The sequence below is a fragment of the Coregonus clupeaformis genome, chromosome 8, assembly GCF_020615455.1.
Source record: "Coregonus clupeaformis isolate EN_2021a chromosome 8, ASM2061545v1, whole genome shotgun sequence".
NCBI classification, from domain to species: Eukaryota; Metazoa; Chordata; class Actinopteri; order Salmoniformes; family Salmonidae; genus Coregonus; species Coregonus clupeaformis.
Genome location: NC_059199.1, coordinates 1,708,244 through 1,730,572, shown reverse-complemented (window position 1 = coordinate 1,730,572; position 22,329 = coordinate 1,708,244). Strand labels below are relative to the sequence as shown.

At 43.6% G+C, this 22,329-nt stretch overlaps 3 protein-coding genes across 9 annotated transcripts; 2 read left to right on the top strand and 1 right to left on the bottom strand.

Annotated features, from left to right (window-relative positions):
- The first annotated feature begins 264 nt into the window (after positions 1-264).
- Positions 265-5,593, top strand: LOC121571139 (G protein pathway suppressor 2-like). Of its 3 annotated transcripts, none has more exons than XM_041882453.2 (10): positions 265-528; positions 803-920; positions 1,058-1,167; positions 1,264-1,376; positions 3,283-3,362; positions 3,601-3,680; positions 3,954-4,158; positions 4,327-4,487; positions 4,699-4,794; positions 5,154-5,593. In XM_041882453.2, the coding sequence occupies exons 2-10, from the start codon at positions 827-829 to the stop codon at positions 5,244-5,246; spliced, it is 1,032 nt and encodes a 343-aa protein (XP_041738387.1). In that variant the 5' UTR covers positions 265-528; positions 803-826; the 3' UTR covers positions 5,247-5,593. The 3 variants fall into 3 exon arrangements, with proteins under 3 accessions (XP_041738387.1, XP_041738389.1, XP_041738388.1); XM_041882455.2 differs by having other exon boundaries at positions 268-528; positions 3,984-4,158; XM_041882454.2 differs by lacking the exon at positions 265-528 and adding an exon at positions 548-638.
- Positions 5,594-6,728: 1,135 nt separating this feature from the next.
- LOC121571137 (eukaryotic translation initiation factor 5A-1) lies at positions 6,729-15,478 on the bottom strand. Of its 4 annotated transcripts, none has more exons than XM_041882449.2 (6): positions 15,149-15,478; positions 12,962-13,134; positions 12,557-12,661; positions 11,626-11,757; positions 9,892-9,964; positions 6,729-6,966 (listed from the first exon to the last, which is right to left on the bottom strand). In XM_041882449.2, the coding sequence occupies exons 2-5, from the start codon at positions 13,127-13,129 to the stop codon at positions 9,902-9,904; spliced, it is 468 nt and encodes a 155-aa protein (XP_041738383.1). In that variant the 5' UTR covers positions 13,130-13,134; positions 15,149-15,478; the 3' UTR covers positions 6,729-6,966; positions 9,892-9,901. The 4 variants fall into 4 exon arrangements, with proteins under 4 accessions (XP_041738383.1, XP_041738384.1, XP_041738385.1 ...); XM_041882450.2 differs by having other exon boundaries at positions 12,962-13,131; XM_041882451.2 differs by having other exon boundaries at positions 15,331-15,478.
- Positions 15,479-17,575: 2,097 nt separating this feature from the next.
- On the top strand, positions 17,576-22,328 carry LOC121571136 (Y-box-binding protein 2-B-like). Of its 2 annotated transcripts, none has more exons than XM_045221710.1 (9): positions 17,576-17,744; positions 19,082-19,145; positions 19,335-19,368; positions 19,581-19,670; positions 19,980-20,219; positions 20,508-20,560; positions 20,712-20,940; positions 21,046-21,195; positions 21,376-22,328. In XM_045221710.1, exons 1-9 carry the CDS (start codon positions 17,666-17,668, stop codon positions 21,409-21,411), a joined length of 975 nt encoding a protein of 324 aa, XP_045077645.1. In that variant the 5' UTR covers positions 17,576-17,665; the 3' UTR covers positions 21,412-22,328. The 2 variants fall into 2 exon arrangements, with proteins under 2 accessions (XP_045077645.1, XP_045077644.1); XM_045221709.1 differs by having other exon boundaries at positions 19,581-19,682.
- Position 22,329: the final 1 nt, after the last annotated feature.

The window sequence follows — 22,329 nt, the reverse complement described above, 5'->3', positions numbered from 1 at the left end:
AATTTACGGATAGCTAGGGGCACACTTCAACACTAAGACATTAATTTACAAACGAAGCATTTGTGTTTAGTGAGTCCGCCAGATCAGAGGCAGTAGGGATGACCAAGGATGTTTTGTTGATAAGTGCGTGAATTGGACCATTTTCCTGTCAAAATGTAACGAGTACTTTTGGGTGTCAGGGTACTCAAGTATGACAATTGGGTACTTTTTCCACCGCTGAAGGATACCAACTTCTGTCAATCTAAAAAAAAGGTCCTCTGGGACGTGCTAGGAAGTGCTGAATAGAAACCACAACTCTCAGGGCTCCACTGACGTCAAAACAGGAAGCGTCCTTTCACACCGGAAGTGTACCAGTTCGGGTTCATAAATTAGTTTTTTTTTTTTTGAAATTCATAATACAGAACGAAAGTCACTGTTTTACACAGAAACACTGATTTTCCGCTTTATAATCCACACCAAAAAACACGTAAAACAAACACCAAGCGGAGACGAAAGTTTTCATCTTGAAAAACTCGCAAAGCAACGAAAGTAAGTTCTCTGTTTACAACTTCGCGCCTGCTGGCCGTTCATCGAGATAAAAATGTAACGTTAGCTAGATGCTAGCATAGCCAGATCAGATGCAATGCAACGTTAGCTAGGTGGGGGTGAATGCATGCAATTTATTATTTATATTATCAACAAAGTAAATATTAGAAAAAAACAAGTGTCCGTTCCTAGCTGCCAATTATTGTCACCGTTTGCTGTTGCTGCCTGTAACTATATTTACTTCCCATATTTTCTCCATTGATTCTGCTGCATTCAGCTGGCCCCTCCACTTCCTGTCAGCATGCCTGCTCTGCAGGACAGACCCAAGCTGTCGAACGCCATGGCCAGAGCCCTCCACAAACACATCATGAGAGAAAGAGATCGCAAAAGACAAGGTGAGATATCACAAGGCTTGGCTTGACTACTGCATTCCTCCCCAACCATAAATAAAAATACAGATTTGGTACCACAATTATGCTGTTGGAATTGGTGTTGGAATCGTCAAGTTGATCTCTTTTCTTCCAAATATTAGAGGAGGAAGAGGTGGACAAGATGATGGAGCAGAAGATGAAAGAGGAAGAAGAGAGAAAGAGAACAAAAGAGATAGAGGAGAGGATGTCATTGGAGGAGACTAAAGAACAGGTCAGAGAAAGTCATTACAAACAGATGGAGATAACTAACCTCAGGATGGGCTTTCTCACCTTAACCCTCTCTTACATTCCCTCTTCCTCCTCACAGGTGATGAAGATGGGGGAGAAGCTGCAGGGACTGCAGGAGGAGAAGCATCAGCTCTTCCTCCAGCTGAAGAAGGTCCTGCACGAGGAGGAGAAGAGGCGCAGGAAGGAGCAGAGGTGAGAGGAAAGGAGCCTCTGACTCCTTAGGTGCATCTCAAGTGGCTTCCTCTCCATGTCTCCTCTCCTTCATATTTATGTATATGGTAACGCATGCTAGATGAAAGCTGTTTGGATGCCTGAATGTGTCTAGAAATTTATTTTCACCAGTCAAGCTTCCTTAACGTTAGTGTAGGTTGATAAAAGAAGTCAAGGTCAATAAACCCTCCCAGTTTGGAGTAGGAATGAAATTGTAATAAGGCCATATATATATATATATACACACAGTGGGGGGGGAAAGTATTTAGTCAGCCACCAATTGTGCAAGTTCTCCCACTTAAAAAGATGAGGCCTGTAATTTTCATCATAGGTACACGTCAACTATGACAGACAAAATGAGGAAAATAAATCCAGAAAATCACATTGTAGGATTTTTAATGAATTTATTTGCAAATTATGGTGGAAAATAAGTATTTGGTCAATAACAAAAGTTTCTCAATACTTTGTTATATACCCTTTGTTGGCAATGACACAGGTCAAACGTTTTCTGTAAGTCTTCACAAGGTTTTCACACATTGTTGCTGGTATTTTGGCCCATTCCTCCATGCAGATCTCCTCTAGAGCAGTGATGTTTTGGGGCTGTCGCTGGGCAACACGGACTTTCAACTCCCTCCAAAGATTTTCTATGGGTTTGAGATCTGGAGACTGGCTAGGCCACTCCAGGACCTTGAAATGCTTCTTACGAAGCCACTCCTTCGTTGCCCGGGCGGTGTGTTTGGGATCATTGTCATGCTGAAAGACCCAGCCACGTTTCATCTTCAATGCCCTTGCTGATGGAAGGAGGTTTTCATTCTTTCCTTTACACGGATCAGTCGTCCTGGTCCCTTTGCAGAAAAACAGCCCCAAAGCATGATGTTTCCACCCCATGCTTCATAGTAGGTATGGTGTTCTTTGGATGCAACTCAGCATTCTTTGTCCTCCAAACACGACGAGTTGAGGTTTTACCAAAAAGTTATATTTTGGTTTCATCTGACCATATGACATTCTCCCAATCCTCTTCTGGATCATCCAAATGCACTCTAGCAAACTTCAGACGGGCCTGGACATGTACTGGCTTAAGCAGGGGGACACGTCTCGCACTGCAGGATTTGAGTCCCTGGCGGCGTAGTGTGTTACTGATGGTAGGCTTTGTTACTTTGGTCCCAGCTCTCTGCAGGTCATTCACTAGGTCCCCCGTGTGGTTCTGGGATTTTTGCTCACCGTTTTTTGTGATCATTTTGACCCCACGGGGTGAGATCTTGCGTGGAGCCCCAGATCGAGGGAGATTATCAGTGGTCTTGTATGTCTTCCATTTCCTAATAATTGCTCCCACAGTTGATTTCTTCAAACCAAGCTGCTTACCTATTGCAGATTCAGTCTTCCCAGCCTGGTGCAGGTCTACAATTTTGTTTCTGGTGTCCTTTGACAGCTCTTTGGTCTTGGCCATAGTGGAGTTTGGAGTGTGACTGTTTGAGGTTGTGGACGGGTGTCTTTTATACTGATAACAAGTTCAAACAGGTGCCATTAATACAGGTAACGAGTGGAGGACAGAGGAGCCTCTTAAAGAAGAAGTTACAGGTCTGTGAGAGCCAGAAATCTTGCTTGTTTATAGGTGACCAAATACTTATTTTCCACCATAATTTGCAAATAAATTCATTAAAAATCCTACAATGTGATTTTCTGGATTTTTCTTCTCTCAATTTGTCTGTCATAGTTGACGTATACCTATGATGAAAATTACAGGCCTCTCATCTTTTTAAGTGGGAGAACACGCACAATTGGTGGCTGACTAAATACTTTTTTCCCCCACTGTATATATTATATAAGGATTTGCTGATTGTTAGAATTCTCCTGTCAGATATCTCACCTGTTTTTACCTCTCCTGCAGTGACATCACAACACTGACGTCAGCCAGCTACCAGTCCAGTCTAACCATGCACACAGGACAGCATCTGCTCAACATCCAAGGTAAGGTATACACGTGTTCATGAGTGTGTTCTCCTAAGCAATTACATTAATTGAACATCAAAATAACGTGGTCATTTACCAGATGCCTTTATCACAAGCTGTTTACTTTGAACACATGAATTCAATATACGTGGCACTGGCCCATAATTAGTCTATCCACAAATGACTTCTGAGATCCCACCTGTCACTCCACCATACTCCCTCATCACTTTTTGTTGTTGTCTCTTCCCTCTATCAGGCAGTCCAGTCAGTCACAACAGGCCCGGGGCTCTCATGTCGGAGCGCAGTAAGCAGTTGTTTCCAACACCTGTCATCCCGGTGAGTGGCAACTGGTTAGCCCTCTGCATGTGTAATGTCTCATCTAACCACTAGATGTCTCTATTGTAATGGCCATCTTTCTATAAAGCACATTTTTCAATTCTATCTACGCATCAATAGTGTCAATAAAGTGAGTTCCAGGCATCAGCAGTCGGCTCAAGCTGGAATCAAATCCTTAACTCTGTAGTTACAGACACCACCCACTGAAACATAGTAAATGTCAATGATGCCAACAACAGACACATAACCCATGCTCTGTGTGGCTGCTTATAGAGTGACCGTTTCACTCTCCTCGCTCCACAGGGCCGCCACTACCAGAGCCAGCCTGGGTTCAGTGCGGGCCCTGCGGAGCACGGCCAGTTCGGTGGCAGTCAGTCGGTCCACGAGAGCTACGGCGTGGTCCAGACACAGCACCCCTCCACCTACGTCCCCGGCCCCTCTGTACCCGTCAGCTTCGCCAGCAGCTCCCAGATCAGAGGTAGCGTGTGTGTGTGGCGAGCTGAATATGAATGCCAGGTCCTTATCATTACATTTACTGTCTACAATGTGCACTATGTAGTAATTAACATTGCTAATCATGAGAGCATCCTGACAGTAATCCAGTTTCCCCACAGAGTCTGACCCTTGCTGACTGTCTCCTGTCCAGGTGCGTCTGCGTTCCAGGCCATGCAGTACCTCCCTCATCAGCAGCCAGGCTACGCTGTTCACAGTCACTTCACCTCCCAGCAAGGATTCATCCCTGGTGCTGGAATACCCCTTCAGAAGCAGTTGGAACATGCAAACCAACAGTCTGGCTTCACTGACGGGGTAAGACCACTGGTCAGACAGATGGGGAGGATGATGCACTTTCAAGACATGTGCACATTATAAGGTTGAGTTCTCTATTCAACCACTAAACCTAGTTGTGAATCTGTTTTAATAAAAGTGCATATTGCACAAATTCAAATCTGAGGTGTCCTTTATACTCACCTCTTGTCCTTTCCTTGTGTTGCCCTAAACTCCTGTTGTGTTGTTCCAGGGTGCTCTGAGACCCATGCACCCCCAAGCCCTCCATGCATCCGTTACTGGCCTGCTGCCCACCCCCTCCTTGGCTGTCCAGATCCCCACTCCAAAGGTACCCCTCAACCCCTCCCCACCTCTCACTGTTACTGCCCACTGTTGACCCACCACCCCATCAGAAATATGAGTGCATCTGAAAGCGGTTATTTTGAAAAAATGTATTATTGCTTTGCTCATTATTGAAGCATAGATTGAAAAGTGATTGTATTTTTGTTTTCTTGTACAATTTGTCCAAGCGCTCATAGCTAAAGCCAGAGTGAAACCAGTGTAAATCATGAGTATGAATTAATCTTAATAGTGAACGCATACATTTTATGTATCAACTGCAAAATTCAATTTGAAATATGCATGGTTTGCCTTAAAGTTCTTAACTATTGCTTAGTAACATTTAATTGACGTTGTTTCGTCCACCAGGCACCTTTCCAGAGCTCTCCCCAAGCGGCTCCCCGCCACACCTTCCTCCCCCACGCCCAGAGTTCACAGAGGTTCTATCACCACAGCAAGTAACCACGGTTACCTGCCTTAACTAACTTCCCCGGGCGTTCTTATCGTTGAGATTTAATTGGCTCACTCAAGATTCGAGAAGACTGGAATTATGGGACAGTAAACTTGGATTATGATGGTTGATTGTAAAGCCCAAACCTACAGGCTTGACTTTGTAGTAATATTTATTGTATAGTTCCTTTTATTACTGCTTTATTACTTAAGTTGTAGTGGCCTAAATGTTCTAGGAAACTATTTTCTTATGTGAAACTGTATAGGGTTATACTTTCTCCTTTTTGATTGTGTGTTTGGATGTATTACCTCGGAAACTATGTCCTCGAAATAAATAAATAAAAATCACACGCAATTTCTAACAATTTGTGTCGTCTTTAATTTTGTTTGGGGGTGGGAGACATTCTGCACAGTTTGGACTTCTTTGTGAATACAATAAAGCAAAAAAACAAATGCCATTACTTTCATGAATTTGTACAAAGTAATAATGGGTTGAATACTTGGTGCCTCTCCCTATAGGTGACCCAGTGTGTCTACTAGCTAGCTACCTGCTCTGTTGGCAGCCTCTGTCTAAGGGTCTTTGCCTAGGTGTCGAGGGAAATGGAAGATAAGGGGCTGATTGAGCAAAGAAAGAACTTAGGAACCACAAAGGTCCTGTACGTGGTCTCGATCAGATACTTGTGAAAGACTGAAATGAAACACTGGAATAGGCATGCGAGTTTCCTTTCTCCCAAATGCTACTGTATGTGACGCTTGTTCAACTCCTACTCCGAAAGATCTGATCCTGGCATGTAAATCTTGACATATTTTAACAGACAGGTTTAGGTGATGTACGTTATTATAAACTGGGTGGTTCGAGCCCTGAATGCTGATTGGCTGACAGCCGTGGTATATCAGACTGTATACCACGGGTATGACAAAACATGTATTTTTACTGCTCTAATTACATTGGTAACCAGTTTATAATAGCAATAAGGCACCTCAGGGGTTTGTGGTATATGGACAACATACCACGGCTAAGAGCTGTGCCTAAGAACAGCCCTTAGCCGTGGTATATTGGCCATGTACCACACCCCCTCGTACCTTATTGCTTAAATAGACTGGTTTAGGTGATATATGTTACACACAATATTCAATAGGACATATGGGGCTCATTCAGAAGGGCGGATCGCTCTGAAAATCAGATAGAAATGTAATGTATATACCTGACAAATCTCCATTGTTACATCATTGAAAATGGTGCCAGTTCTGTATGCTATATTTCTATTGTAACATTACGAGCACAGCGCTCCCGCTGAATGAGCTCCTAAACAGAACAGCATCACTCATCATAAATCTAGAGTTGAAGAAGCCCTTGATGAATCAGGAGAGAATTGACAAAACAGACATTTGAGACATTTTCCACCACCCCTCTCCTGACTGTAGGTGCAGTAGCTACCTACGTCCTTACAGGCAGCAATTTGTTTGTGAGAGAGCACTTCTTTCTCCATTCTACCTTTCTTCTCTCTCCGTTTTCGTCTGTACTGGTGTACTGTATGCTGTGTGTGTGTGTGTGAGAGAATGTTTTGACTGTTTGCAATTTCTAATTATTTATTGAAATTAGTTTCCAATTTTACCCAGAGAAGGGTGAGAAAGTGGAGAGAGTTTAGGAAAGAGAAAGAGAATGAGGGAGAATAGCATTGCCATGGCTTTGTTCCCTCCTTTTTCCAGATCCAGTGCATCTTGTTAACCCCTGAAAGAGAGTGGGGAGGACAAGGAAAGGACAGGGGTAGGATAGGTAGAAAAATAGAAAAATAAAAAGAGGAAAGAGAAGATGAAGTGACGAGGAAGAAAGAAAACAAGCGGACAGTTTAATTTAGTGTGCATCAATACAAAACAGTTCTCAAGTTCTTTGAGGTACAGTACACACTCCGAACACTCGACAAACACAAAGATCCTTTCACACGTCATCAAAATACAGTAGCCAACAACCTTGACCTCACATAGTGCACATTTCATATCCAGTGGTATTCAAAGTCAGGGTGGCGGCAGAACTGCAGTGGGGTAGGTACTCTTAATTGTTCAAATTAAAGGGATACTTCAGGATTTTGGCAATGAGGCCCTTTATCTACTTCCCCAGAGTCAGGTGAACTTGTGGATACCATTTTTATGTCTGTGTTCATTATGAAGGAAGTTAGAGGTAGTTTAGCAAGCCAGTGCTAACTAACATTAGCACAATGACTGGAGGTCTATAGGTATCTGAGTCTATAGGTCTCTGCTAGCATGCTAGCAGATACCCATATACTTCCAGTCATTGTGCTAACGCAATTGCACGCATAGACATAAAACTGGTATCCACAGGTTCATCTGACTCTGGGAAAGTAGATAAAGGGCCTCATTGCCAAAATCCCCAAGTATCCCTTTAAGAATACAGACTATTGTATGTGACAATATACAAACCTTTTGAGAAAGATAATTAGAAAAATACTATTTTATTGACTAAATGTATTTATTGGTTTCTTTTCATTTTGATAAGCGATGACAATGCAATGAATTGAAGGTTATTTGTTGATGTAATACGACTTGACAGATTTTAAGGCAGTGTCATTAGCTTTGGGGTGGGGTTGCAAGAAATTCTTGGGAAAAAATTGGGTCCCCAGAAATTCTGGCAAAAAAAATTGGGTCCCCTCTGAAAAAGTTTGAATACCACTGAAATACACCATTACACTCACACAAATACACCAAGCATGGGAATCTATATAAAACAATTATTTATAATATATATATATATATATATATATACACACTACTTGTCAAAAGTTTTAGAACACCTACTCATTCAACACCTACTCATTTTTCTTTATTTGTACTATTTTCTACATTGTAGAATAATAGTGAAGACATCAAAACTATGAAATAACACATATGGAATCATGTAGTAACCAAAAGTGTTATATATATATATTTGAGATTTGAGATTCTTCAAATAGCTACCCTTTGCCTTGATGACAGCTTTGCACACTCTTGGTATTCTCTCAACCAGCTTCACCTGGAGTTCCTGTTACAGGAGGGGGTCGCAGTTCCGGAGCGACCCACTGCCTTTCTTTTATCGTGATAAGTCCGTTGTTTTGTATTTTGGCTTCGGGACCACCAGTAAATATCCTTGTTTCACCATCTCTACCTACTGCCTACTGTATATCCTGCACCGCACCTTGGTCACACCTCACACCAACCCGTACAGAAAACTGAGCCAATAGGGACCCAGCGGAGGCAGCACAGTATCGGAGCGCATTGGCAACACAGGGAGCTATGCTGAACCAACACGACCGCAGCCTGCAGCAGATCATTGAGAATCTCCGCCAGCTGACAATCGGCATGCAGAGCCGGGTGGACACCCGACCAGCCCCGGCAGCCGGCGGAGCGGAAGCCGCAGCAGCGGAATCTCCAGTTAAGAACCGCTATCCACTCCCCCTGATGACGACGGCATTCGAGTCATTGCAGGGAGCCCAAGTCTTCACCAAGCTGGACTTACGCAATGCCTACAACCTGGTGAGGATTCGGGAGGGGGACGAGTGGAAGACGGCTTTTAACACACCCAGTGGGCATTACGAGTATCAAGTCATGCCGTTCGGTCCAGCCAATGCACCTGCGGTGTTCCAGGCGTTGGTCAATGACGTGCTCCGGGACCTCCTCGACTACAGCGTCTTCGTGTATTTGGATGACGTCCTAATATTCTGTGGGTGAACGGATGATCTCTGCATGTGTATTTCCCACCGTAAAGCATGGAGGAGGAGGTGTGATGGTGTGAGGGTGCTTTGCTGGTGACACTGTCTATGATTTACTTCAAGGCACACTTAACCAGCATGGCTACCACAGCATTCTGCAGCGATACGCTATCCCATCTGGTTTGCGCTTAGTGGGACTATCATTTGTTTTTCAACAGGACAATGACCCAACACACCTCCAGGCTGTGTAAGGGCTATTTGACCAAGAAGGAGAGTGATGGAGTGCTGCATCAGATGACCTGGCCTCCACAATCACCCAACCTCATCCAAATTGAGATGGTTTGGGATGAGTTGGACCCCAGAGTGAAGGAAAAGCAGCCAACAAGTGCTCAGCATATGTGGGAACTCCTTCAAGACTGTTGGAAAAGCATTCCAGGTGAAGCTGGTTGAGAGAATGCCAAGAGTGCGCAAAGCTGTCATCAAGGCAAAGGGTGGCTACTTTGAAGAATATAAAATACAAAATATATTGATTTGTTTAACACTTTTTTGGTTACTACATGATTCCATGTGTGTTATTTCATAGTAATGATGTCTTCACTATTATTCTACAATGTCGAAAATAGTAAAAAATAAAGAAAAACCCTTGAATGAGTAGGTGTGTCCAAACTTTTGACTGGTACTGTATACTGCAGTCACCATGAAGACTACACATTCTAGTAAACTAAATAAATAAGTAGCCTGTGTACCAGCCAAAATGTTTCAGCATGTCGTTAGGCAAAGCAAAGCGTGTACCTAACCTTGGCTGATAAATAAACATACAAATAAATGGTATGGCATGACACACACACACACACCGCACATTTCCAGCCACTTTTGTCACAGGCAGTGTGTGTATGACTGAGGTGAGCGGTGACGGGTAGTTCGGTTGGGATACTGAAAGCTTCTGTGTTTACCTGTAGTGTCTTATTTAGCCATGGCCTTGATGGCAACTGCAGCCTCCTCATTCATTGCAGACAGAACAGTGATCTGGGAAACAAACAAAAAGTATGTGTTTTTTATTATAAGAAAAATAACTTTGCAGGAGTAGTGGAAGTAAACTAGGTGTGGCCATCTTAGGCTGTGACATCATCCCCTTCCCTGAGACTTTAGGTAACTGTTACCCCCAAACCATAACACTTCAACTTTTACAGCCGGTTGACTTGGGAATGCAGAGAGCTGCTGGGAGCTTGGTACAGTCTTACTGATGAATTCCATGTATCTCTAGTGCTGCCAATCTTCATTGTTAACTGTGAAGTGAGGGTATTTGCATGCTATGCTAAGCCAGTGTGTTCTCTGATAGTTTGAACAGTTGGTGACAGGGACAATCAATTCCCAGAAGTATACGGGTTCAATGTGACAATAGCAGCTATAATAGGTTGTTATCAATGAAACATCCCAATAAGGTACAGAGCGTTTGATTTTCCTTCTGGGGGGCATGGAGACCCGCAGCTCTGCTAAAACCATTGACAACTGAGTGCCGTTTTCAAGGGATTATTAAATAAATGTGAACTATTTGGTTGTAATGGCATCACCTCTTGAAGAGCATAGTCAGAACTTCACATTTCAGATTATTCCATGCAAAACAATTGCGCACATTTAGCTCTATCATCAGAATTATAAACCTACAGCAAGTAGGCATAACTGCATGCTTTTCATGATCAGTAAACATCAATTGATCATGTAATTTCAGATACATGACGGTAGCCTCATGATATCTGTCAATATTGGCCACCATTAATTAGATATTTGAATAAAAGTGATCTATACCTGAGTGGTTTAGGTTAATATCCCATCCTGTCAAGCAGCAGAAGGGCGAATTTGCCGATGTAACGTTACTGACCTAATGATAGACATGATAGACTACATTGACTGATGGACCACTTAAAATTGGCTAGCTAGCTAATAACAGATCACGACAATATGGCTAGTTAACAAGCTAACTTTCAGGGGATAAACTAGATGGCTATCCAAATATTGTTTGATTTGCTTGCCATCTATAGTGGTGATGACAGTAGTCTGACTGACAACTTTACCAGGACGATGAAAAGCTCTTTCCAAAAGGCTAATCTCTGATGAAGCAAGCTAAATGACACATGTTGTTTGCTTTAGCTATCTAGCTAGCTACATGCCAAATGGCTCTGGTTACCCTCACGTATCTGAAAATACATGATGAATTGACCTTTACTGATTGCTGTATAACTCTGGTGATAGAGCTAAATGTGGAATAATCGGAAATGTGTAGTTCTGACAAGAGGTGATGATATTAAAACCAAATAGTTATAACATTTATTTAACAATCCCTTGAAAACGGCACATAGTTGTCAATGGTTTAAGCAGAGCTGGAGGTCTCCTTGCCTCCCAGCAGCCAAATCGAACGCTATTGTGACATTTTATTGATAACGACCTATAAGTAAGGAATTTCCACCAAACACACACAATACATGGATCAGAAGAGGAGAGGAAAACATGAATCAGATATGTCTATCTACACACCTGATTAGAGCTATGCAACACTGTGTCTTACAAAACCATAACGCTAAATAGGGACATACTGTAGGTGATTTCCTCTCCAGGGAGAATCATAGAAGAAGAAGAAGAAGAAGAAGAAGAAGAAGAAGAAGAAGGGAGGAAAAGGGAACACCACTGACCAGAATCTCCTCTCCAGCGTCATACTTGGTTTCGATCTCTTTGCCCATGTCTCCCTCTGGCATCTTCAGGTCCTCTCTCACCTCACCACTGTCCTGGAGCAGAGACAGGTAACCATCCGTGATCCCAATCAACTGCAGGGGGAAGTGAGGAGGGAGGGAAAGGATGGGAAGAAATGACAATAAGGTTGTGTTATGATGACAGAAAAGATAGAGACAACATGTGAAATAGGGTCTTTCTTTTAGTTTCTGCCCCTTTTGTGATTGCCAATGCACTGCCAGTCTACCAATTAGAGCTCCTGTGGCACTCCAATCAACTGACTGTCACCCCCACCCACAGTGCCAGAGTCTCCCAGCCCAAGAGGATGAAAATGAGAACAGCTACCTACTCAAGGTTCCCTATCCAGCTCTAAGGACCATGAAAGAGTTTGGAACGTGTGCTGGTGTAGGTCAAAGGCATTCCATCCCAGTGTTTTACTAAATAATGACCTTCACCTACATCAGCACAAATTCTACTATGCGTTCCTCTACCCTCATTGACTTTCCCTCACTTTCCCACTGGATTGGTACAGGAAAAATGCTGATGTCTCCACTTAGTCTGTTAATAGGCTAGAGGGAGATTTCACGATACTGTTGACACCTAATCAATGCCCTCAGAACCACTCAGATCTTCCAGTGTGCGTCAACAAGGGCAGGTTCGGCGCATGTGACAAATTAAATTGGATTTGATTTGAGGCAGGGGCGTGAGTCAGGGAATTAGAAATAGGGAATCAGAATACTCAAGGGACATCTATTACCAGTGACGTGGCCATTCAGTTAGAGAGTGAGTTCTGGCTAAATGGCCATCTCACTCAAACTGGCAACATCTCTTTCTCTCTACTTCTCCCTCTCTCCCTCCGTCCTTTCTCTCCTCCTCACTACTTTGTCCCTTCACCTGGTAGTCCAGTCTCTTGATGTTGGGTACGTCCATGTTGTGGGTGGAGGGACAGATATCCTCATACTTCTTGCCGTTGAAGATGTCAATACCAACCATGTGGACCTGCCCATAAAGAAAACAAAACACAAACTGTTTATGAAGCTGGCAGACACACAGCACATAGACACACACCACATAGACAAGATATATAGTGTGAAGTTCAGGATAACGCTGCAAATGTGAGAAAGTATTCTTCGTCTTTTGACTGGATTAATGTCTTACCGAATTCAATTCAAGGTAACAGCCACAGCCACTCTTCCTCATTACTCTGATCAATGTAATTATGTCTGCATGGAACACAACATCCTTATTATCACTCACTAGCCAGAGCTATAAAAATGGTTACAGTCAGGCACCACTGACCTTAGCGTGGCCATGTTTTCCGGTCTTGGAGGTGGACATCTCCACGATCTTGCAGGGTCGTCCCTTCAGCACCACGAAGCCATTCTTGCGCAGGGCCGAGCACTGCTGGGGGAAGGTGGCGGATGCTCCGGCATCGCCTGTCTGGAAGTCGACGTCTGCGTCTGCCATACCTGCTGCCGAGCCCACGACGTCACAGCAAGGAGAGGGAAATGGGGATATGGAGAGAGGTTAACGAGGACTAAGAACTGGTTAATGACACTGCTGGTAATGACCATCACTGGTAAGGACACCACTCAAATAGTCCTGGGGTAGGGGGAGGAGTCCTGGGGAGGGGGAGTTCTGGGGTTGGGGAGGGGGAGGGGGGTTCAGGGCAGAGGAGTCCTGCGGTAGGGGGAGGAGTCCTGTGGGATGGGGAGGGGAGTTCAGGGCAGACCAATAACTCCAAGTGGTCTACTTGCCTCTAACTCCATTCTAATACATATTGGTTAAGGCTTATGATTTGGAAATGAGCTATTTGTTGATAAGTCTACAATAGATGTTTAAAAGACATTGCTAAATAATAAATGTATACAAAGGGAGTGTACTCCTGCTAATCTCCTATTATTAACAATAAACACATTAGTAAGCAATACAAAAAGTATGACCTACTGCACTTGGTATGACATTACACTGTATGTAGTATAATGAAGTCTGCAGTAGGCCTATCCTGTCCCCCTCTGTTCATTTTCAATAATCATTTGAAATTTGTCCAAATGACCACACTTCAGTGGAGTAATTGCATAATTTTACTTATTAACTTTAAGAAATGCAACATTATTCATTGAATAGAAAATGAATGAAGAGCTGGTTCACTTCCATAAGGAGAGAGAAAACGAGCCGACTGAGCTAAATAAAGTAACAGCGAGATGGCACCTGGACCAGTCAGCCATAGCCTACTCACCATGAGCAAAAGGATAGAACGGTTTACTCAATCATTTATAGGCCTTCTTTATGTTCATTTTGTGCCATTGACACAAAAATAGGAAGATTTTCAAATAATGAAATATGGAAACAAACAAGTCTATTATTTGCTGAGTTTGTGTAAGTGATTATGTGGCAGAGTGGACGCGATTCAAGGAAAGGCCCCATGTCTAGCCAAGAGCAGTGCACGCGTGCGTCTGGCTTTTCGGTTATAATGTCAAGAATATTACAACGGTCAACTTGCTATTAGAGTAATGGCAAAGATAAAGGTGGAAAGTAATCTCCATTCAAGAGAAAGCTCTACAAAAGTATGGCCGGCCCCATATTGCCATATTCCAGGTAAACTACTATGATTTAATTCGGTCTGCAGCCATAGCCTACTGGTAAACGACACTGAGTATTATGGTAGCGTCTTATCTATGGCGCTTGACACACACAAGGCCACTTTGAGATTAATAGACTCACGTAAACACACTTATTAATAATAAGGATATGTTAATTTAACATATTAGCCACCTTTTTATAGCACGCGTCTTGCTCCGCAGTGTTGGAGCCGAGTGCGGCCTAGTGCGCACAAAACGTTAACGGGCTGTCAGTGACGGTGTCGCTGCATGCATGCGCACTGCTCAGCGGCTGAGGCCCACTATAACTGGGGGCGCCGCTCCCTTCGAGAGCCAAGTGCAACATTATGGCATTAGTGCGTGGCCATTTCAGTGTGTTACATTGTTACATTAAGTACATAAGGATATATCTTGATCTTGATACATTGAATAGGCGATGTTGCACGTTGCTAATTGGAATGTAGGCTACTACAGTAAAATGACTAAGCTAATGCGTATAAGAAGGCTACGGCAGCATAGTGGCAGGTTGAGTTTCGGTCCAAGTTATTTGGGTCAATTTTTACGCATAAAATCGTACCACCGGTGATATGGATGAAATAAATGTAGTGGGCTGATAGGTAACGAAAACTTTATTAGTGAGCGAGGGTCAATTTAACAGCCTATTGCTTACAGGCTATCAAACTGGAAACAAACGATTAGCTGGAGAGTTATCCAACAATACAATGTTGTTTTATTACTAGGCTATCATCACACAACGCTCACAAGTGACCAGCTATGTAGTATGAAAATAACGTGACAGCTATGAGCAGCCATGTGCATATGCAATGTTATTCTCACGCAAGATCACGCCCGTTATTTTCATGTTATGATAAGTAGGCTAACTTACCCGGTGTACTAAGCTTTCCACAATTTGGTTACTCTGTGCGCTTTACAGAAATGTCAAACCGTCCCCCTTTTTATTTATTCCTTATTGTCTCTCTCTCTGTCCGTAGCTAACGGTTGTCTGGCTGGTGTCTACCGCCTCCGTGCCTCTGCCTGTCGTTTCTTTTCTCCTAAATCAGCTCTCACTTTATTATTCTCTCATTCCAGTCGCTTCCACTATCCTCCGCACCGTCGAAATCGTTCTCGTTAGGGGGCGCACGCTTAGGTCAGCCGCCAGCCTAAAAAGAGTGTGAACCTTAAAGCCTAGCACTCTCCACCTTTCGCTCACTCCCTCACTCACCCTTTTCAAATACCCATGAAACGAACCTCGGCAGTATGGTGCTCAGTGCGCAGGCGTGGTCACCCTCAAGCCTCAGATTCTAGAACAGGGGAGGGGGCCAAAATCACGGGAATATCGAGAGACTTGGAATGGAACCTCTTGTCCAAATGATCTCAGAACCAGAATAAAATTACATACATTTATCTCAACTGCATTAAGTAACAGAGATTAATATTTTCTAGCCAACAAGCCCGAGTGCATGCACTAAGCATGGGGCCCCTCTCATTCATTCTAATGATCGTTATCTTCGGGAATAAGAATATGGACGTTTTTTTAAGCACCATGTAATTAGTATTTTAGTATTTTATTAGGATTCCCATTAGCTACTGCTAAAGCAGCACCTACTGTTCCTGAGGTCCACACAAAACATGAAACAAGACAATACAGAACATGAATAGACAACAACAGCTCGAGGACAGAATAAGAATGCACGCTTTCATACACTTATGCCTTAACATTCCATGCATCAAACTCATTATCATCATCAATGTTAACGGCTATACTGCAGCCATTCATTGGTACATGCTCAACTACTACAACTGATTTGTCTAAGCCGGCACTGATATCCTTATCTCACAGCTCCAGTGTTCTGTAAACACCAGAGAGAATCTCACAACATCAGGAAGTCACACGATACAATAACACCAACAACCCCTGTCCTTGGTCCATGTGCCTTCAGTAGTCTGACGGCAATACTATCAACAGATATGAACGTTGAGTCTAACATTCGAGTCTATGATCTCCAACTTAGCACAAACAGACACTGGCAGAATCATGTGTTTACCATCCGTGTCCTTCCGTTTGACATCAATCCTATCCTATGCATAATGCTACTATGCATATGCAATTGAATCTAAACGCAACACATAAAAACAATTACACACACTCGGATACTGACCGAAGCCTCAATAGAAAATGAACCCTTACCCTTCACCATATTTGATTTTCAAGGCAATATTATGCTATAGTAAAATGTTAAACCTTTTTTTTTGTTTTAAGTAGATTTAGGTTTTAGGGTGTTCTGGTTTTAATGCTGAATATATGTTGCTGATGTAGGCCAGGCCTAATAACAGCGTCTTATTATTGGTAAAAGTCTTTGCACTTTGTGAGAAGCTACCTGTGGTGGTATTGCCCCCAATGGTGGTATTGACATGGTGGCAGTCACAGTCAGTGTCCAGTGGTTGGCCCCGAAGAACTTGGCAGTTCGTGGAGGCGCTGGGTTAAATTTATCCCAGTGAAACATGAATCCCATGACCTATGTATGGAGGGCCAAAGGGCCAGGTGGAGGCGCTGAGGTAAAATGGAGGGGTGGGGAGAGTTGGGACTGGTGACATGCGAGTCAGGGCATGGGCCTGAGAAAAGTCGAGGGGCCGGGGCCTTTTGATTACCATGTCTGCCTGGGGTGTTTGTGCTGACTGATTTGGCGCGGGACTGTGTCTAATGTACAGCACGAGCTGTAATGTCCACAACAGAGAGACAGGTGCACACCAGGGTGTGGTTCTGTAGTTGCCTAGGGCCTGTAGCAACAGACTAGACAAGCAGGATATGGGGGCTATTTAGCCTACATTATTGACTGACCAATTAGGCTAAGCCTAAGTATGCATTAGGCTAGAGCCTACTTTGTGCGTTATTGTTGTATTATTATTATTAAATATATATAATAAGCTCATTACTCATGCTATAGGAGAAGGTAACACCAATAAGATCTAGTAGCCTATGTATATGATAGATAGGCCATCTGGATTCCACTGAGTTTTAAACACACATTGTTTCCTATGCTAATGTTTCCTATGTTAATGTTTCCTATGCTTTTTGCTTTCAGAATAATTTGTACATCCTATAGGCCATGCCCGCTGGTTTACAGTCCTGAGAGGTTGCATGCATAACAACACCTCATTCAGGCTATCACCGGTCTACCTACCTGCTTTCAATTTCAAACCTGTCATTATTCGCGGCCTTGGCCCTTCCAATTGCATTCCTTGCTGAGCCAATGAGACTGCTGGATTGGCTATTATGAAACCAATGAGGGCGCGGTTAACGTCGTGAATCTTGGGCGTTTGTCTGGATAAAAAGTTTGCGGTGGCGGTCTGAGCAAGTTTGGACAGGAGGGGGGCATTATTGTAAACGTGTATCCGTACGAGTATGACCGACACAGAAGCGCAGAGCGCCCCATCGTCGGCACCGGTGGAAGAACCGCCACAGCCGGAGAGAAAAATTATAGGTAGGGAAAGTAGAATTACTAGTGGCAAAGAGATCTTCCTTGTCAAAAGTTTGAAGAATTTGTTAGTGTTATATGTGTGTGGATTTACCAAGCCAGCAACGTTGGCCAGGTGTTTCAAATCAATGCGTAAAAGATGTCAGTAGGCTAAAAAGTGGGTAGCTGGAAAGTGCGTAGGCTATGTTTTCAGTGTCTGTCAGTTAGTAGGTCTTGGGTAATGTTAATCTATGGGAGTAGCCCACATTGTACACCCAGGTCAAATTGTGCTGAACCTAAGCAGTTTTTGGAGTGTTTCGTTTCTCGAGTTTCACGTCCATCATATTTTACGCACGGACTTGGGATGAATACAATTTAATATCATTTGATTTAATGTTTGCTCCATTATAAGATTAGGACATCAATGCTGAGACAAATATTATTCAACAAGCGCATATGACAAGTTTTCTCAAATGACCCCTCGCGGATTTGTGCGGTTGGTATTGATGTGCCAACCTGTATAGATGCACACCGTTTTTATCGGATTTTAATTCATTATCAAAACAAACATTTTGAGTTATTGACGTGGTTGAATGTAGGCTAATGGTGTCACAATAATACCCTAATTTCACTTTATCAGATGTCACGTGTTCCAAGGGGGAGGGAATTCGTTCACAGGTGTAGGTCATTGCTTGATCATCGATTTGAAGTCTGATTTCCCATCTGACAGTACTTCGGATCAAAATGATCACTTGTCCATACTTATTTGCCACGTCCTGGGCTTTCATAAAATGTTTTCAGCATTACATTGCGCTGTGGTGCAAATTCTTTGACTGAAGTTGCCATTCAACAGTCCAATAGAGGTGGAAATTACCTTTTTTTTTATATTTTAGTTACATCAATCAAACTGCTAGGTGTACTCATGTATTGCACTTCTGCACAAACTACGATGTTGAAACTATAACTGTTTTCACAGGAAATACTAGTCCCACTTGACCTAGTCCGTAGGTTCTACTCAAGTATTGTTAATGATTGACACGAATGCCATATTCTGCAGCTTAAAGCGCTTTGGTTGAGATAAGGGAGAACATTTTACAAATGATTGTAATATAATATTTTCCCTTTAAGGCTTCAAACGCTATTCATTGATGGATAATTGACTTGAATTTTGACTTGAATTTGATATTTGTGATATAGTATTTATCCAAAAGGCTGATTGAGGACCTTTTCTATGATTTTTACTTTTCGTTTATTGATGTGTGTATTGAAGTGTATTCAGGGCTCATCTGTAAAAGACACCTTTGTCCCAGCATGACGCCCTAACAAAATAAAGGTAAAAAATAATAATATCGTTGTTGTTGCAGCCACTGCAGTCCAAGGCACCGTGAAATGGTTCAACGTGCGCAATGGATATGGCTTTATCAACAGGTACCATGTTATGCACAAGACTGTACCCTGAATAATTAATTTTGTGTAATGTGGTGGTCTGATGTGCAATTGAACTGTACACTCATTGGGCATTTCATTTGACACAATGCATGCGCTCTATAATACAGGTATCTGACATCTTAACATGGATGGGAGTTGTCATAACTGATGTTATTTTTCCCCTCTCAGAAACGACACCAAAGAAGATGTCTTTGTTCATCAGGTAAGCCCAGCAAGATGAAGTCCATGTCAGGAAGAGCACCTGCTGCTTCATACCACTGGGTCACATTCATTAGTGCACACTGTTTTACAATGGGGAAAACAAGGGTTTCTTATTGGATCAGTTCAGGTAGTCCCCCTCTGTTTGTCTGTTTTCTTCTGTTTGACTAGTGAATACAACCCTGTATCACATCACCCAATCCATCTGCTGTTTAGACTGCCATCAAGAAGAACAACCCCAGGAAGTTCCTTCGCAGTGTTGGGGACGGGGAGGTGGTGGAGTTTGACGTGGTCGAGGCCGCCAAGGTAGGCAAACCTGTAAGAATGGTCTTAATTTTATATCACCCATTATTAACAAGCCTTAAAGGGATAGTTCACACAAATCTAATCTTGACAGACCTTTTCGTGCCTCTGACTTAGTTGTAAGTGAAGTTCAGTTTTATACCATAAGGTGTGCAGCTTTATGCAGTTGGAGAAATGTCAAATGAATGGGGAAGATTGAGTGAACTATCCCTTTCATTTGAATGTCACTCAAACTGTTTGAATTGCACATTGAGAATTCAAGGACATCATTGTTTTAAATATCTCCCTACAAGCTCTCTCTTTCCCCCTCAGGGTTCGGAGGCAGCCAATGTGACCGGGCCTGGCAGCGTTCCTGTCAAAGGCAGCCGCTATGCGCCCAACAAACGTCGCTTCCGCCGCCGCTTCTCCCCTCGCAGCCCTCGGCCCGATGACGAGAAGGGTGACGGCACCTCTGTCCCCACCTCGGAAGGCGAAGGGGGAGGAGAGAATGGCGGAGAACGACCGGCACCGCGACGACGCAGGCCCCGCCGACCAAGACGGGAAGGACAAGAGGTGAGGAGGAGGAGGATGAAAAGGTGCATCCCAACAGTTGAAAGTCCCCTCATTCATGTCGACTTATTTGAAGAGAAAAACGGATGGACAAAGTAATGTTGAATGGAATTTACTACCAGCAATTTGCTTCCACTTGTCCAGATTCCTTTACTAGGAATTTGCTTCCTCCTGTCCAGTTCGTAAATGTCTGCAAATGGAGGAAAGGGGTTGAAGGTTGGACCTCCTGTGAATATCTGTTGTGTAATCTGTTTTCCCCTTCAAGTGTCGTGCTGTCTGTTCTCTCCCCAGGGCGAGGCAGTGGAAGGCGACCAGCAGAGGCCGCCACCGCGCAGGTTCCGCAGGTGAGACTCGTGACATGGTGTTTTTGTGCCGGCTAGTTTATTTGGGATGGGATGTTAAAATGTCAATGGATCTTAGCAGTTTGTGGATATCTTTTTAGGCCTATTTGGCTGCGCACGTTTGACTTTGTCCCACGCCATCTAACCTTCTCAGGCCATTCCGCCCTCGCCCACCCCCCGGGGAGGGTCAGCAGGAGGTCAGCGCCCTCACCGAGAGACTAGAAGGCCAGGCAGCGGACGGGCAGAAGGAGGTGAAGGAGGCGAAGGAGGCCCAGGAGGGCCAGCAGACAAACGGGAAGCAGGCCAATGAAGACGTCCAGAAACCCCGCCGACAGTTCAGCCGCCGCAGGCAGAGGAACTCTGAGTCGAACTCTGTCTCTAAAGTGAGCTGCTCAATGCTGCCTGTGTAATGTTACGATGCAAAGTTTCCCCCCGTACAAAATAATACGATGTTACGTTGCTAAGTTTCCCCTCTGTTCATATCTTAGGATGGGACAGAGAAGCCAGCTTTGGAGCCTAGCACCCCCCCTCAGACCTCCAAGCCAGCTGACCTCAAGGCCTCTCCGAAGTCCTCCCCTAAAGGCTCCCCCAGGATGTCCCCCAAGTCCTCCCCCAAAACCATCCCCAATTCACCAGAGGTAAGAGGCACCCCAAAGTCTTTTCAATACTCCCTCTTGCTTTTACTAACTGTTGTAACTGGTCTTAACTTGGCTACTGAAGTCTTACTGTAGGTATTCCTTTATGTACAGTTTCATCATTTGAATATCGATTCATTGGATAGTTATGGGCCAACTAAGTCTAGAAATCTTCCTTTCCAGGCACCTGCCACGACAGTTCCCATGGCCGCAGAATGACGTCTGTGAGCGGATGGCGTCACGCGACCCCAGGCAAGCGGTGGGACCCAGTGCTAAACTCATGCAACCTTTCAGGGGTTGGGTGGAGGAGGGTTTAGGGTTGTGCCTCTTGCGTTTCCTAGCTGATGGCACTAGTATGTGACCATTTAGTTCCATTCATTAGTTATTTTTCTACGTATGGTTTTTAGAGGAAGTACACAAGTCTTCTGAAGGGATGGCAAGCACCAGGTGTTGAAGATGCTTTTCCTGTTTAATTTATAATTTTGGGACATTCTGGTGTTCAATGAAAGGCCACCTATATTGCAGGTGTAATTTGGTTGCCAATTGAAGGCTCAAATCCTGTGGGACCCACTGCTTGCGTTGTCAGGTTGGAAGTTTTAAGTTTTGGCATTATTTTTGTTCAGTTTATTTTGTGTTTTAATGTCTGCCTCCCCCCGACTTGTCTAGACACTGCATATGGGAGAAGGGGGGACGGGGAGGAGAGGAAGTTATATGGGGGGTGTGTTTACAAATGAGAAAATACTTCCCCCCCACCCTTTCATTTTTTTTATAAAAAGGTGTATTAAAAACCTGCTTGGATGCCCAGTTATTCCACAAACCCCCAGCTAGTGTTCTTTAATTGACTGAGAATGGGCACAAACATTAGAGAGGATCCAGCCTCTATTTAAGTTTGATAACATGAAAGCAAAGCAGGTGTGTGTGGTACGGTCCGGGAGCTGCGACGAGACCCTTGCCACCCCTAGATTCTAAAAAAAGCTGCTGCCCACCCCCTATTTGATAATCGAGGCTGGTAAAAAATAAAATAAAAATGTCTTCAATTCATTATGCTTATTTTTGTATGCGCTTTTCTTTTGGAGGGGATTATGTGCAATGTCGGTTGATCAAGATGTCTATAAAAATCATGTTTGCAAAGACTAC

Excerpts from the sequence above, each read along its gene's own strand:
- LOC121571136 (XM_045221709.1), top strand. The coding sequence starts at position 17,666 with ATGACCGACACAGAAGCGCAGAGCGCCCCATCGTCGGCACCGGTGGAA. Across the intron at positions 20,941-21,045 it reads AGTCGAACTCTGTCTCTAAA|GATGGGACAGAGAAGCCAGC; the intron begins GTGAGCTGCTCA and ends TTCATATCTTAG. Across the intron at positions 21,196-21,375 it reads CCATCCCCAATTCACCAGAG|GCACCTGCCACGACAGTTCC; the intron begins GTAAGAGGCACC and ends CTTCCTTTCCAG.
- LOC121571139 (XM_041882453.2), top strand. The coding sequence starts at position 827 with ATGCCTGCTCTGCAGGACAGACCCAAGCTGTCGAACGCCATGGCCAGA. Across the intron at positions 921-1,057 it reads AAGAGATCGCAAAAGACAAG|AGGAGGAAGAGGTGGACAAG; the intron begins GTGAGATATCAC and ends TCCAAATATTAG. Across the intron at positions 4,159-4,326 it reads CAGCAGCTCCCAGATCAGAG|GTGCGTCTGCGTTCCAGGCC; the intron begins GTAGCGTGTGTG and ends TCTCCTGTCCAG.
- LOC121571137 (XM_041882449.2), bottom strand. The coding sequence starts at position 13,129 with ATGGCAGACGCAGACGTCGACTTCCAGACAGGCGATGCCGGAGCATCC. Across the intron at positions 12,662-12,961 it reads GAAAACATGGCCACGCTAAG|GTCCACATGGTTGGTATTGA; the intron begins GTCAGTGGTGCC and ends CTTTATGGGCAG. Across the intron at positions 11,758-12,556 it reads TCAAGAGACTGGACTACCAG|TTGATTGGGATCACGGATGG; the intron begins GTGAAGGGACAA and ends TTCCCCCTGCAG.